The sequence below is a fragment of the Grus americana genome, chromosome 1 (assembly GCF_028858705.1).
Source record: "Grus americana isolate bGruAme1 chromosome 1, bGruAme1.mat, whole genome shotgun sequence".
In the NCBI taxonomy this organism is placed as follows: domain Eukaryota; kingdom Metazoa; phylum Chordata; class Aves; order Gruiformes; family Gruidae; genus Grus; species Grus americana.
The window spans coordinates 151490687-151505333 of NC_072852.1; the positions used below are offsets into that span (position 1 = coordinate 151490687).

The 14647-nt window shown below is 39.9% G+C and overlaps 1 protein-coding gene across 13 annotated transcripts in view; it reads left to right on the forward strand.

The window, feature by feature from the left end:
• LIMS1 (LIM zinc finger domain containing 1) overlaps positions 1-14530 on the forward strand; it is an 82236-nt gene extending 67706 nt beyond the window's left edge. For 8 of the 13 annotated variants that reach the window (XM_054811476.1, XM_054812607.1, XM_054812780.1 and 5 more), the window contains exons 3-10: positions 2912-2978; positions 5047-5167; positions 6000-6149; positions 7339-7489; positions 8293-8385; positions 9940-9988; positions 12120-12195; positions 12450-12643. In XM_054811476.1, coding sequence (XP_054667451.1) covers positions 2912-2978; positions 5047-5167; positions 6000-6149; positions 7339-7489; positions 8293-8385; positions 9940-9988; positions 12120-12195; positions 12450-12597 — 855 coding nt within the window. In that variant the 3' untranslated portion in view covers positions 12598-12643. Of the gene's footprint in view, positions 1-2911; positions 2979-5046; positions 5168-5999; positions 6150-7338; positions 7490-8292; positions 8386-9939; positions 9989-12119; positions 12196-12449; positions 12644-13037 lie in introns of those variants that run through there. The other 5 variants (XM_054812043.1, XM_054812696.1, XM_054808897.1 and 2 more) reach the window with 2 other exon arrangements.
• The last annotated feature ends 117 nt before the right edge of the window (positions 14531-14647 follow it).

Sequence of the window (14647 nt, forward strand, 5' to 3'; positions counted from 1 at the left end):
ACTTGTGCAAGGCATTTGACACTGTCCCACATGACATCCTTGTCTCTACATTGGAGAGACACGGATTCGATGGATGGACCACTCGGTGGATAAGGAATTGGCTGGATGGTCGCACTCAAAGAGTTGTGGTCAACGGCTCAATGTCCAAGTGGAGAACAGTGACGAGTGGTGTTCCTCAGGGGTCGGTACTGGGACGGGCACTGTTTAACACCTTTGTCAGCAACATGGACAGTGGGATCGAGTGCACCCTCAGCAAGTTTGCCGACGACACCAAGCTGTGTGGTGCGGTCGACACACTGGAGGGAAGGGATGCCATCCAGAGGGACCTTGACAGGCTGGAGAGGTGGGCCCGTGCGAACCGCATGAAGTTCAACAAGGCCAAGTGCAAGGTCCTGCACGTGGGTCGGCGCAATCCCAAGCACGACTATAGGCTGGGCGAGGAATGGATTGAAAGCAGCCCCGAGGAGAAGGACTTGGGGGTATTGATTGATAAGAAGCTCAACATGAGCCGGCAGTGTGCGCTTGCAGCCCAGAAAGCCAACCGTGTCCTGGGCTGCATCAAAAGAGGTGTGACCAGCAGGTCGAGGGAGGTGATCCTGCCCCTCTACTCCGCTCTTGTGAGACCCCACCTGGAGTACTGTGTCCAGCTCTGGGGGCCCCAGTACAAGACAGACATGGAGCTGTTGGAGTGAGTCCAGAGGAGGCCATGAAGCTGATCAGAGGGCTGGAGCACCTCTCCTGTGAGGACAGGCTGAGAGAGTTGGGGTTGTTCAGCCTGGAGGAAAGGCGGCTCCGGGGAGATCTAATTGCAGCCTTCCAGTACCTGAAGGGGCCTACAGGAAAGCTGGGGAGGGACTGTTTATCAGGGAGTGTAGTGACAGGACAAGGGGTAATGGGTTCAAGCTGAAGGAGGGTCGATTTAGATTAGATGTTAGAAAGAAATTCTTTACTGTGAGAGTGGTGAGGCACTGGCACAGGTTGCCCAGAGAAGCTGTGGAGGCCCCATCCCTGGAAGTGTTTAAGACCAGGCTGGATGGGACTCTGGGCAACGTGGTCTAGTGGAGGGTGTCCCTGCCCATGGCAGGGGGGTTGGAACCAGATGATCTTTGAGGTCCCTTCCAACCCAAACCATTCTATGATTCTATGAGTCTATGATGATTTGTTGTAGAAGCTCAAGGCATTATCTGATGGGTGAACTGCTGGGTCATCCACAAAAGGCAGCACAAATGAGCCGAGAAGGTTGAAAACACAAACAAGACTGAATGGTAACCAACGTGCCTGACACAAACCAGAGGGGAAGAAAACCTGTTTGGTCCACCCAGACCAACACGTTATGGCTCTGAAATCCAAGCAAACCTGTGCATCTCTCATTGCACCACCTTCTTACACAGAACAGGGAGCTTTCAGATTTTTTCAGTTTAGAAAGGATTTTAGCCAGCAGAAAACAAGCAGAATTCTCAATGAACCAATGATTTCTATTACTCTTTGAGACAGTAATAGCCTTCTGTCTCTCAATTTTTTTAAAAAAAGCTGCAATTAAAAAGGTCATCTGTTTTAGAGTATTACACTGGAAAAACACTTGATAAATTGCTAGCAGAGACTTCTGAAAGAGCCTATATCGAGCACGTGTCTTTCTGTTCCTAGTAGGTGCAATTCAGGTTGGGCACAGGAAATAAGTTTCTAATCTGAAGTATCCAGTGACTTCTAGAGTGTTTCATTAGATCCCCATCCGGCCAGTGGCTCTGTGTATTGCACAAGTAATTACTATTACTTACTACTTATATTGTATTTGATCCTTGGAATTTCATAGTATAAAACAGGTAATCCTGAAGCACATTGCCATATTTTCTGTCTATGCACCAGAAGTTAACTTGTGGATAATATTTTACGCTATTTCACTATGTTTTGTGTGAGACCCAGTAAAAAGAAAGGAGTGGGGTTTCCCTCTATCCCCCTTTTTCCAGTGTTTTAAACTGAGACATTCAAATCCAAACATTTCATAGCATACCTAATACTGTCTGTCTGGTTTTGACATGCTAGTTGGCATGCGTGTCTAGTAATGATGTGCCCGAAGGTATCTAAACATTTCCCTTCATTTCAGGACATACTTGCCTACATGTTTTTACATATTCCCCAGCTAAGTTGCTAATGCAGTGCTGCAGAACTTTTTTTTTTTCATATTTTTTTTTCTATGCAAGCTTGAACTGCAGCTGAACTTCTCTAAGCTGTGAGAAAATTCAGATCCAAATCCAGATCCCTTAAGATCAGTTCTCTATTTCATCTGGTCGATGTACTGAACTTTTAAGTGAACTTAAAATTTGGACTCAATGAGCTTAAGGGTCTTTTCCAACCTAAATGAGTCTATGATTTTGCGAAATAAGCATCATGAAGGAAAAATCTTATTTCCCTTCATGTTTTGGCTGTACTGCTCCATAAACGGCAAAGAATTCTGGCCCTGGGTGTTCCTTCTCCTCCGTACTTACTTCCTCCAGCTTCCTGGGTCATTCTTGCAGGAAATGTAGAGTGGGGAAGAGATCAAATGAGTTCAGGGAAAATGCTTCCTCCCAGGAAAGGTTTTTGTTAGCTAATTTCCTGCCCAGAATTCACTCAGTTGCATCAGTTTCAGCAGTCTGTCAAAATTCAGACGTCTCTCACGATGTAAATGGCTGATGGAAAATGCCTTACATTCTCAGCAGTGTTAGAGGAATGTTGTGCTATTAACACTACATGCTAACAAGTAGCTGAATTAAGGTGGGTAGATTTAATGCCTAGCACATGGTCTGACTGTTTTTGTGCAGCCCCTCATCTTTTACTACCCAGTTGCATCTGGTAACAAACTGGTGTGTTACAGAATTTATGTTAAGGGCATGCTCCTCATCCCTCTAACGCTCGGCTTGTTTTCCATTTGCAGTTTGAAGGGAGGAAGTACTGTGAACATGATTTTCAAATGCTTTTTGCCCCTTGCTGCCATCAATGCGGTAAGTTTTACATTGAGGTGAAACACTGCACACCGATCATAAATGGGAAGTCAACATACGTTGTTGGGGGAAGATGTGCAACCCTTGTATATCTTCTCTGGGAGGTGGCCCCATGCGGCTGAGCATCTGAACTTCCAGAGTGAACTAGACTTCAGAGATTTTGGGGAGCTGCTTTTCCTAAAGGGCCTCAAACAGTAGGATTAAAAAAAAAGTTTGCATTTTTTGAGTAGTTTAGGTGTTGATCCAGTGATCCAATGAACAGACCATTCATGAACTCTTGATTATATATACCGTTCATGACTCCTGATGATGTATATCTATACATCTGCATGTGCTCATAATTGGCCCTTCTCATGCAGCTGAAACCCTGCAACAAGTCTTTGTCATCTGCTTTGATTACTGTAACCCACCCATGTTGTCCTACTCCACAGAAGCGGGGACAATCATCATCATCTAGTGTTATAATCAAATGATCGTCAGCTGATCCCTCATATTTTTGCAACAAATACCTTTAAGGTTTCAGACTCTAATGTCCACTCTACCTAACACCGAGGGCTGCTTTTTATTTGCCATTGTTGATGTAAAGCTTGCGTGTCTGCTGCGCTGTAATCATTTGCATGTTTGGTTTTTTCCCCATGTGTGACACATCGTGCTGGGGCAGGGCTGGGAAGTCATTATTTGAGTGTTGCTTAAACTGGTCTGGGAGCTGTTGTGTTTTTGCGGCACCTTGGCAAGGCACTATGGCTTTCACTTATCTCAGTGAGGCCTTTCCCCATGCGGAGGGAGGGGTTGAACACTGAGGGAGAGGGAAGCAGATGTTATGGACCTTTGAATTTAAAGCTGCAGATGTGAACAAGCAGGGGAAGAGGAAGAAATGGGTTGGTGGTGATTTCTGAGGAGCTATGCTGCCTATCTCTATGATTTCTCCTGCCCAGCTGGCACAGCTCCCACTGCTCCTGCGCTGGCTCCCTTAAAACCTCATCAAGGTCCTGCGCAGAGCTGGGCTTTGCCACTGCTTGGATTTAGTAAGCATAGCCAAAATCGATGGGGCTGTTGTCAGAGATGAGGCCTCAAGCATTCCTGACACTTCTAGAGTCCATCAGGTTTTGTTCTTGAAAAGCTATGACTTCATGGGAACACCACAGAATCGCATGCTGGATGTTGTCATCCACATCAGTCACCTGCCCGATCACTCCCCTTTGGCATACGTTTGAGTTGTGCATCCTCCAAAGCAAAAGGCTCGGTCTCCTGCAGCACTGGGAAGCTGAGCGCTCAACGCATTTTAGGCAGAGCCTTTGCACTGTTCAGGGGCCTTGGCTACAACATCCGCGTAGAGAACAACTAAATCACGTGTGTGGTGGACATGGCTCTGCTGCCCATGCAGTACAGTCACACTGTGCATGCAGAACAGTAGTTCTTACACTAATTTTTTAATGCCTCGCAGGACAGGACTCCTCATGGTGGGTCAAAGGTTTTGTGTGTTGGATTGACTGTTCTGCAGCATCACTGCGGCTTTGCTTTTTGACTCCATGGGGGTTTTTTTGCAGGAGGTCCGCAGCCACCCAAGCTCAGTTCTGTTGTGCTTTGAGTATAGAGCCCCTTCGAGGCTTGGTTCTAGTGGAGTAGAAATCACTACTATGTACATGGCAAGTTAAAACTGTCATCTTCTAAAAGAAAAGAAGGAGAAAGATGATTAGGACACAAGAAAGCTTTATTATATAAAGAACTCCATATATTTCTTAACAGCTTGAGAACAGATAAGTAAAAACAAGGAAGGGACTGAAAATGAATGATTGCAGAGAGGTGAAGCGTGCATGTATAAAGGCTTGTATGTAAAGAACAGAAGGTCCTCCATCAGCAAGGATGTTTTCTTTTGACCCATAGCAAAGAACTCCAAACAACCCAAAATTCCAGAGTTTAGAATCGAAACTGTGATACTGAAAGCAATGTGTCCTACCAGATGGGGGGAGGGAGGAAGAGGATGATGACATTGTAGCAATTCGGTGGTGGGTTGCTTTTAACTTTGTCTAGCATGGTATTTTACATCCTGGTGTTGTGTTTCTTACAGGTGAGTTCATTATTGGTCGTGTTATTAAAGCTATGAACAATAGCTGGCATCCAGAGTGCTTCTGCTGTGATATCTGCCAACAAGTATTGGCTGATATTGGATTTGTCAAGAATGCTGGCAGGTAGATCTTCACCCTTCCTTCTGTTACTGATCATGAATAAAATGAACTGAGAGGTTTTGGTTCCTGAAACTTTCCAGCTGAGGTGGAGTAACTGAAGCATCTTTGGGGGGAAAAGGCCTAGGAGTGCATCACAATGGGTATCTTAAAATATACACTTAAAATATTAACAGTTTACCTTATTCAACACCAGATTTCTCAGCAAACATGTTCTCTACCTGGTAACCTTTTGGGGCCATTGTGATACATAATAAGAGAAAACATGCAGATACAGAAGCATTTTCTTTATTTTTTTTTAATACCAGTTTTTACTTTCTTTTTCCAACTTGGGTTTCCAATTTTGGTCTAGTTTAGCACCTTATTTATTAATTGCTTTAAGTTCAGTGGGACACTTCACAGAGTAAGATATTTTTACCAGCTGTGATCAGAAGAATGTTTTACAAGTGGATACGAGGGCCATTGGCTTCATATGTATAATATGATATACACAGTTATTTACAGAATTAGGACCTGTGTGGTCATGCAGCTTCCAATCTAAATTTTTAAGATTTTGAGAGTAACGCATTCAGCAATGAGAATCTATCACAAACGTTGTTTTCTGTATTTCAAGACAGCTTAAACTCAAATGAGCTGAAGAAATTATATCCCTGTGGTGACAGAAAAAAATGATAGCCCTCCCTCTTCTGAACTTGGTTTGCCTAACCAGGGAATTGTTTTAAAGACTGCCTTCTCTCCAAAAAAGGCTGATTGAAATGAGGTTCTAATACACTTTTGGTTTATATTTTGCACTGTAGTACCTGGTACCAGTACTTACTTCTTTTTTTAACGGTTTCAGACATCTCTGCCGTCCTTGCCATAACAGGGAAAAAGCCAGAGGCCTGGGAAAATACGTCTGCCAGAAGTGTCATGCCATTATCGATGAACAACCGCTCATATTCAAAAATGATCCTTATCACCCTGATCATTTCAACTGTGCAAACTGCGGGTAACTTGAGTTCTGTAAAGGACAACTGGAAAATGCTGGCTTTATTTGCTTCATCGATTTATATCTTAAAGTGAAAACCTGTCCTGTACAACTGGCAAGAGGGGTGGGGTTTGGGCACCTTGCGGCCAGATGTGTGTTACTGCTTCTGGGATGGTGGAGTTGGACCTTGAGTTCAAACAACAGCTGACGTGTCGGGGAGTAAAGAAAGGTTGGACTCTGCGGGACAAGGTGGTACCTTACAAAATATGACGTGTGGACACAGATAACGGTTCCTGTAGCAGTGATATGATAGCTTGTTATTCTGCTACCGAGAGGAAGAAAAGTGGTCGTGTTGGCTGCTTGTATTACCATCTGGCCTATGTTATTTCTTTTTGGTTGAGTGGCATGCAAACTTTGTTCACTCCTTCCAAAGACTATCTTTTTCTTAGAAGCTTTCTCCCACCTCATCTTACCAGCTTTTGTGATTGTAGTACCCGTAGCTGCACACTTCTACATCCTGCACTGATGCAGAGATTAGAGGGCATTGCAGGATAGAGCATGGATTATTTGTTGTTTATTTCTGGTGCAAAGGAAACTATCGTTTCAGTGCCATAGCAAAGGCTGATTTGAATAACAACATGTAGTATTGTGTCAGTGGCAACCAGTTGAGAGCATTAGTGAGTACAGTCACATTTAAAGTTTAGCTGTTGTCGGTACTCTAACCATGCAAATTACTAAAAAGTAGAGTATATGAGATTCTGCAGTTGGCAATGAATAAACTTCGCTAGCTCCTGTGGGTCCGTAGTTTTCTTTCTCCGAAGTTTGATACAACAGGAGACCACATTTTACTTTCAGTTACGCAAATCTAAAATAAACTGGTGATAAGAATGCCAGAATATAAACCAAACCTGTGTACAGCTTGCACACACACATTTGTGCTACATAGCCAGAAAGCAGAAAGACAATAGCTCAGTGGCTGCTTTCAGAGGGACTTAGTATATCATCTCGCTTAGCAGCTTGTTCTCAGTTTACTGTGATTAGTCTTGAACTATGTTAAACTATGTCGTATTTGATACTGCTGCATTACAGTAGTACGAAAACAAGTTCTAAAACAAATGCTAAAAATTATTTTTTTCTTTTCAGAAACTCTCACGAGTTGACATTGTTCAGTGCCTTTATTCATGCTCTCAATTCATTCACTTTTGAACAGGAAGGAACTTACAGCTGATGCTCGTGAGTTGAAGGGAGAATTATACTGCTTACCCTGCCATGACAAAATGGGTGTCCCCATCTGTGGGGCATGTAGAAGACCAATTGAAGGCCGTGTGGTGAATGCTATGGGCAAACAATGGCATGTGGAGGTAAACATCAGATGACACATTGTCTTTTACAAATGTAAACATTAACATACTTATCTGGGATTTTGCTGATCAATTTCAATGAAAGGATTAGCAAAGTATGCAGCAATGATTAGTAAATGCATTCTCCTAATCCCATCTTCAACCTTCTTGTGGCTGGTCTTCCACTGTGAAATAGGAGTTACTTCCTACCTTATAGAGAGCTATGACTGTGAAACTAAAATCAGTAATCAAAGGAAGCACTGTGAGGTCCTTACAAAAGAAAATGTCAGAGTGCAAAGTGGTACATGTGGAAAGGCAGTAAAATTCTGTGGCATCCATAATATTACTGAGCATCACAATACCCTTATGTCTCCCATAGTTACCTTCCACGTAGAGTTCATATTTCAAGGTCATGTACAAGATTTAGTTCCACATTTTCCATTTAAGTTAGGAAGATAAACAGTTTATTCCTTTTGTTGTTTTCAAAATCCCAAGCAAATGCTTTCTTCGCAAAAGTGTAATGATGGTGCACATTATTTAATATCTCTTCATTCTGTTCATTGATAACATATCAGAATCTCTTTGCTTCATTTTTTTTTTAAACTTTTGGATCGAAATGTTGAAGATATTGAAAGGAACTTTATTTTAGTGGTCTAAATGTAGAAACAAAAAAGTTTTAACTCTCCTTTTCAAGATGGCACAGCTAGCTCAGTAGACTTAAGTTATGTTCAGTACTGAGCTTAGTTGGTTTGCTTTCCAGAAAAAATACCATTACTTCCAAGTAATAAAAAAAAATAAAAATAAAAATGTCTTTTTCTTTGTAGCATTTTGTTTGTGCAAAATGTGAAAAGCCATTCCTGGGTCATCGTCATTACGAGAGAAAAGGCTTAGCATATTGTGAAACCCACTACAACCAGGTAAGGCTGCATATATTTAACAATGGTGTTAATTGGTAAACTCACAAATCAGTTTTATTAGCTAGAGATGGAAAAGCATGGACATTCTTCTGGTTTCTTTTTGGCACCTGTGGGTGTAATGCCAAGTAGCAGATGTTTTGTTGCAGTTCATTTATACGGGTTTCTCTATACATCGGTCTTGTATTGAGAAAGAAAACTGCAGGTATTTCACAAAGTCTAGCTGGGGCAATGAGTATCCAGTTGTTCTTCAAGCTTAGTGGTACTTAGGTAGAGCTGTTATAAGTTTTTATATGTCTGTGAGATCAGAGCACCTAATGACACCCAATCTTTTCCAAGAAGTTAAAGAAGATTTGCCACTCGGTAGCTGCGGTTTAAGACAAGGCCTTAGTGAGTAGCGTGGTTTTCCCTACAGCTGCTACTCTAAGATGACTGTGTTAACATACACCGCATCACTCAGCTCATTCATGAGGTTGCTGAAGACTGCGAAGACTAAATTTGTTAGAGGACACCACCTAGTGACCATTTGCATTTATATAGGAGTTATATACCATGGTACCATCTGTCTCCACACTCCCTTGATTGTGTAGTCCAGCACCACAATGTATAGACGGACCTTTTTTATTTGGCAGCCATCTGCGTTATGTCACGTCCACCTCTTCGCTTGTATAAGTACAAGAGTAGGGGTTACGTTTGGGAGTTGTAAGGCATCTGCTAATTACAGATTGATTCTTAATTTGTCAGCAATGAAGGGCAGATGATGGAAATGTTGCTGGCGTACTTGAGGACAATAAATGCCATGACATTAGTAGTAATAGTGTTGCAGCCATGATGGGCACGTACATCCACCAGACAGGAGCTGTATGTAGCGTGGATGTCTTTTACTAGGTTAACTACAGTTGGAAAAAATATGTTTATTTGGGGGCATTTCTTGATTGTTATATTATGGACAAATGTTAAGCCTGGAAATAGCATGAAGAATTTTTGGCCTAAATTTTTCCTGTTTTTTTTTTTTTTAATAAAAATAACATTTCCTTACAGTTTTTGCCAGAAACAGCCATATGTTGTTCTAGTGATGCATGTAAGTCCAAATGTTAAATTGGCTGATTAGTAACTACGTGTATATGACACCAACTGCTGTATTTCAAATGTTCAGGATTAGAGAAATGTTAAAACAAGACAAAATCTTATTTACAGAGGATCAAACAGATGTAAACAAATGTTTTCATCTTTATAATATTAGACTTTTATATTTATATATTTATATAAAAATATTCTAAATAATTTATTATAAATTATATATTTTTAAGTTATAATATTAACTTTTATATTTATAGATTTAATTATATTTTTATAATAATAGACTTTTTGTGATGACATGATGCAAAACATACTTGGAAAACCAGACCAGACTTGCTAGCATTCTCTTTATTTTACTGAAATAAATAGGAAAGCTATTGTGCCCATCAGCTGAAATATAGTTATTTTGTTAGTTTGAGAAGTTACCCTCAATAAAATCATTACATTAAAAATTCGTTACTTCTCTTTCCTCTTCAGCTATTCGGTGATGTTTGTTTCCATTGCAACCGTGTGATTGAAGGAGACGGTAAGCGCTTTTCTGTTTCCTTAATGTTCCTTTCTGATGGAAGTTCTCTTTAAAAGTGGAAGTAAGGGGAAAGCAGCCCCCCGTTGAATCTTTGATTGTTCTCATTAAAACAAAACCAGCCAGAAATTAGGTTAGAGCTGATTAGTCAGAGAATAAATGGTAAGAAAACCTTACAGCAAGTATTTCATGATGGTGTGGAAGATCCCCCAGTGACTGAAGAGAACTGTGATCAAGCGGATACCCTTTAGTAACATGCAAAGAACACATGCAAGGGCGAGGATGACCACACAGGCATCTCCTCAAACACATTTAGGGATCATGAGCCAAATTTGAAAAAGTATTTAGATATTGAAAGATGTGGGTGGGTACTCTAAGGGATTTTTTTAAGTGCCTAGTTTCCATTATTTCAGTTGGTTCCTAGAGATACTTGCCTATCTATCACAGGCACCTGTCTTTTGAAAATCTAGGCTGATGATAATGTCACAAAGCCAGGAAAGATAGTATTTGGAAAAATGTGTCCTATAAAGGCAGAACTGGAAGCAAATGTTTTAAGTTTGGGGTTTTTTTTTGGGGGGGGGGGGAAATGTTTTGGACAACCAGCTATGATAATATGCCAAAAAGCAAATTATTCTACTTGAAATAATGCAACATTATTATGTGCCTATTTACCCCTGCCTGAAGTAAATTCTATAATACCAGTGTTAGCCTCACCTAAGCCAAAGCCATTAGCAAAGTGGGAGGAAGCCTCTAGTATGTAAAAAGATACATAAATTAGTTTATAGTCATGTAACTATAGGGTGAGACCTACATTCCAGAGGGGTGCTTTCCCCGTGTTTTCAGGACTGGACTATACCTGCAGAACAACAATCCAAAACACTTTGGAGTAAACAGTGTCCTTCAGTAAAATCGTACTAGAATGAGCAGAACTAGAACTTGAGGTGAATGAATAAATTCAGCCTTGTCTGATAACTACATCTCCGCACGTTTCTAACCTTTCACCATAGAATCTGACACCCATATTTTGGTCTCTGAACTGAACGGAATATAGCGTAATACAGTAATTTCTTTATTTTCAGTGTGCGTCTTCAATTACATTTCTCCTTTCATTTCTGCACACAAATTTGATGCTGCTGTGACAGATTGAGTATCCAATATTGTTCTCTCTCTGTCTGTCTCTCTGGCAAAGCAAACATCTGTGGCAGCAGTTTTTCACAAGAGTGTCTATGACTGTATTCCAGAGGTTGCTTGGGAGTGAAGACTTTCATCTGACTTGTATTATTTTGGCAAACGGTGGAATAACTATGCTTCTGTGGATGTGCTTGCCCCACAGTACAGGAAAAAAAGTTCTGCATAACAATGCTCTGGTCCTGTTTGTTGCTGACAAAATGCTGTTTTATGAGAAAACCATTGCCCTGCATCCTCCAACTTAGATTAAGAAGAGAAGCGAATTTTGGCAAAGCGAAAAAGGAAAGTATATTGAAAGAGAGGAAGAACAGAAAACAGATTGAGATACAGAACAAAGAGAAAATAGTTACTTTCTCTCCAAAGCAAAGAATAAAAATATATCCAAGTTTGTCTTGATCAAGTAATGTATCCCATGAGTCCATCAGTTTTTTCACCTTGGTAGTGCTGATTTACTAGCAGTGTCCTGACTGCTGGCTTCACGTTACTTTCTTTGGCCGGGCAAGCGCTACTGTTGATGGCATTGCAGCCTGAGCAGGAGCTGAGAAATGAAACCGAATGAAAACATAAACTTCTTGCTGGATTGCTTTTCAGCAGAAAAAGTCTCATGATAAAGTTGGAAACACAGCCTCATAAAACAGTTGCCTGAGCTCAGCATGCTATGAGATGAGGTGGAAGCAGGCAACAGGAGGCAGAAATAGGTTAAACTGATGAAGACATTTGTACGTACCCTCACAGACAGCTCTATCGATGCTTCACAGTCCTGCTACACTACACTCACATGTGCCTTCCTAGTCTTGCCACGTTATTGTTACTGTCCTTAATGCTTGATACAAGAATCAAATGACTGTTCTTCATGCCTCGTGAACGTGTGAGCTTCAAATTTTCCTAATACTTTTTTTTCCCCTATAATGCTAATGATTTCTTTTTTTTTTTCCCATCGCCTTAGTTGTGTCTGCATTGAATAAGGCATGGTGCGTGAACTGTTTCGCTTGTTCAACTTGCAACACGAAGTTAACACTCAAGTAAGTTTATCGATAAGTCTGATGCCTTCAAAACCTATCAGCAGTTATCTTCAAAGTGTAGATGTTGCTGTCGTGTAACTGTTACAGTATGAAAAACATATAAGCAGCATTGAGAAAATCTGTGCATCTTTCTTCCTTTTGCTCCACTTACTAATTTACATCTGTTCCAGCTGTCTGTTCAGGTCTTCCTTCGGTTAGTCTTCTTAACTCTTCTCCTTTTCTGTCCTTTATTTTTTCTGTGTTTAACTCTAAAGGGATAAGTTTGTTGAAATTGATCTAAAACCTGTCTGCAAACACTGTTATGAGAAAATGCCAGATGAATTTAAGCGACGACTTGCCAAACGGGAACGTGAAGCAAAGGATAAAGAGAAGCAGAAAAAGAAAAAGCCAATCTGTTTGTAAACTTTTTTTTCCTTCTCACCACCACCTCTGCTCCTTTCTTCTTTGGTCAGTGCTAAGGATGCTTGTATTTTAAGTTTTTGCATGAATTTATGGCAATCAAAACCAAAATATTTTTCACAGAACTGCAACTTGAAATATTAATTTCTTATTCTGTTATCTTATGTTTAGTCTCTCTAGCTCTGCAGTTAGGTTTGAAAGGCTTTTTAAATGATATGGTTAACAAATATGGACATTGGGGTAAAAACTGCATAACTCACTCAACGGAGTACTGTAATTACTGCCTACAGTGTATAACCTTGTGAAAGTAACTTCATATATATATAAATAAATTGCAGCTCTAATTTTTTGCCTGTGCATGTTTATTAGTATACTTTTTAAATTTGTTTTTTTCACTATCCCTGCTGCTAAAACTTTGTCTGGTTTTTGCTTTGTCGTTTTAGGAATAAATTTGTTGAGTTTGATATGAAGCCTGTCTGCAAAAAATGTTACGAAAAGTTTCCTCTAGAGTTGAAGAAAAGACTGAAGAAACTAGCTGAAACTTTGGGAAGGAAGTAAAGATTTCATCTGCCCTTCCTTTGTGAAAATCTTCTATGTATTACTTGGGGGCGGGGGGGGAGGGCTGCTTTGAGGCTGCAGTCAGACAAATTATGATGTATGCCTTCTATCAAATTGAAATATCTTAAGATTCTCTGGTCTTTATACATGTACATGTATGCTTATTTATTGATAAACAGACCATAATTACAGACTAAATTAAATACCAGCTCACCTGAAAGGTTTCCAATCCTGATAATGAGTTGAACTGATGCAAATGGCCCATTCTGCACAGCGATCTCTGCGGAAATTTGCTTGTGAATACCTGCAAAAACAACTGTGCAAATGTGTCCAACTTTAGGGGCATGTATTATCATTTATATTAATGAAAGTATTAACCTTCAAATAAAGCATGCACACAAAACTTGCCCAAGTCAAGTGACTTGAGCAAGAAACCACCATACTTCACCTCATGGAAAAATACACGCTTGGATTTCAAGCGAAGTCCTCTCATTAAAGGAGCCTTGTTTCAGATGGTTTGAAAAGTATCTTGTTTTGAAATACAGTCACTGTACAAATGACCTACTTCTGATAGATTATGCTTACATGATGAATCTTTGTACATTGGGCTTAGCATGAAATACCTATCTAAAATATATATTCCTATTGCAAGAAATGAGCATACTCAAAACTACTTGAATTTTGCTATATTCCACTCAAAATAACACATTAACTTTTATATATGCTTTTGCATTCTATTTACTTTTTGTGCCTTATTCTGCTGGACCATACATAACAGTGTTCCATTAAATAGATATAGTTTTATTTTTTATTTCATATTTTTATGCAGAAACTATATACAAGGTATTTTCAAAAGATAACATACTTTGCCTTAATTATACAGGATGTGAGAAGTATTTTATTTCAGATGTGAACACCTGAGAAAATTTAGCTTCTAGACTTTGTTAATTTTCAGAACAATACTGAAAATGTGTATTTCAATTAACTGGCAATATTACTTTTACACCTATGAGTGTAAATACACAAGGTTTGATCCTGCTAGGATCTATTTCTTTAGCCATCCTCAAGAACTGAGCTAACAAATCATCACAATTTGTTATATCACCATAATTCCTTATATGGTTTATACTTCTGACAATGCAAATCTGTTTTATTTTTCCCTTTCTTATAGAAAATACAGTTACTTAGGACTTCTTGATGGTACTACATTATGAAGTATGCAAACATTTTTTAACTTTTTTTTATATTAGTGACTTAAACAGATTTTAGGTAATTACATCATAGGAAGTAAAATTTTCTTTCCTGTTTATGAAAAATTAGTTGCTTTAAAACATCTGCTTTACGGTGTCATCAATAAAGGCTATGTTATTAAACCTTGTATCACCTCTCTTAAATGACTGCTTGAGAAGTGCGGGAAAGCAAGTACGCTCTCTTGGATCCCTGTGCTTTTACCTGTGGCTGTATGTCAATACTTCCGTATTATCCTGATTTGAAG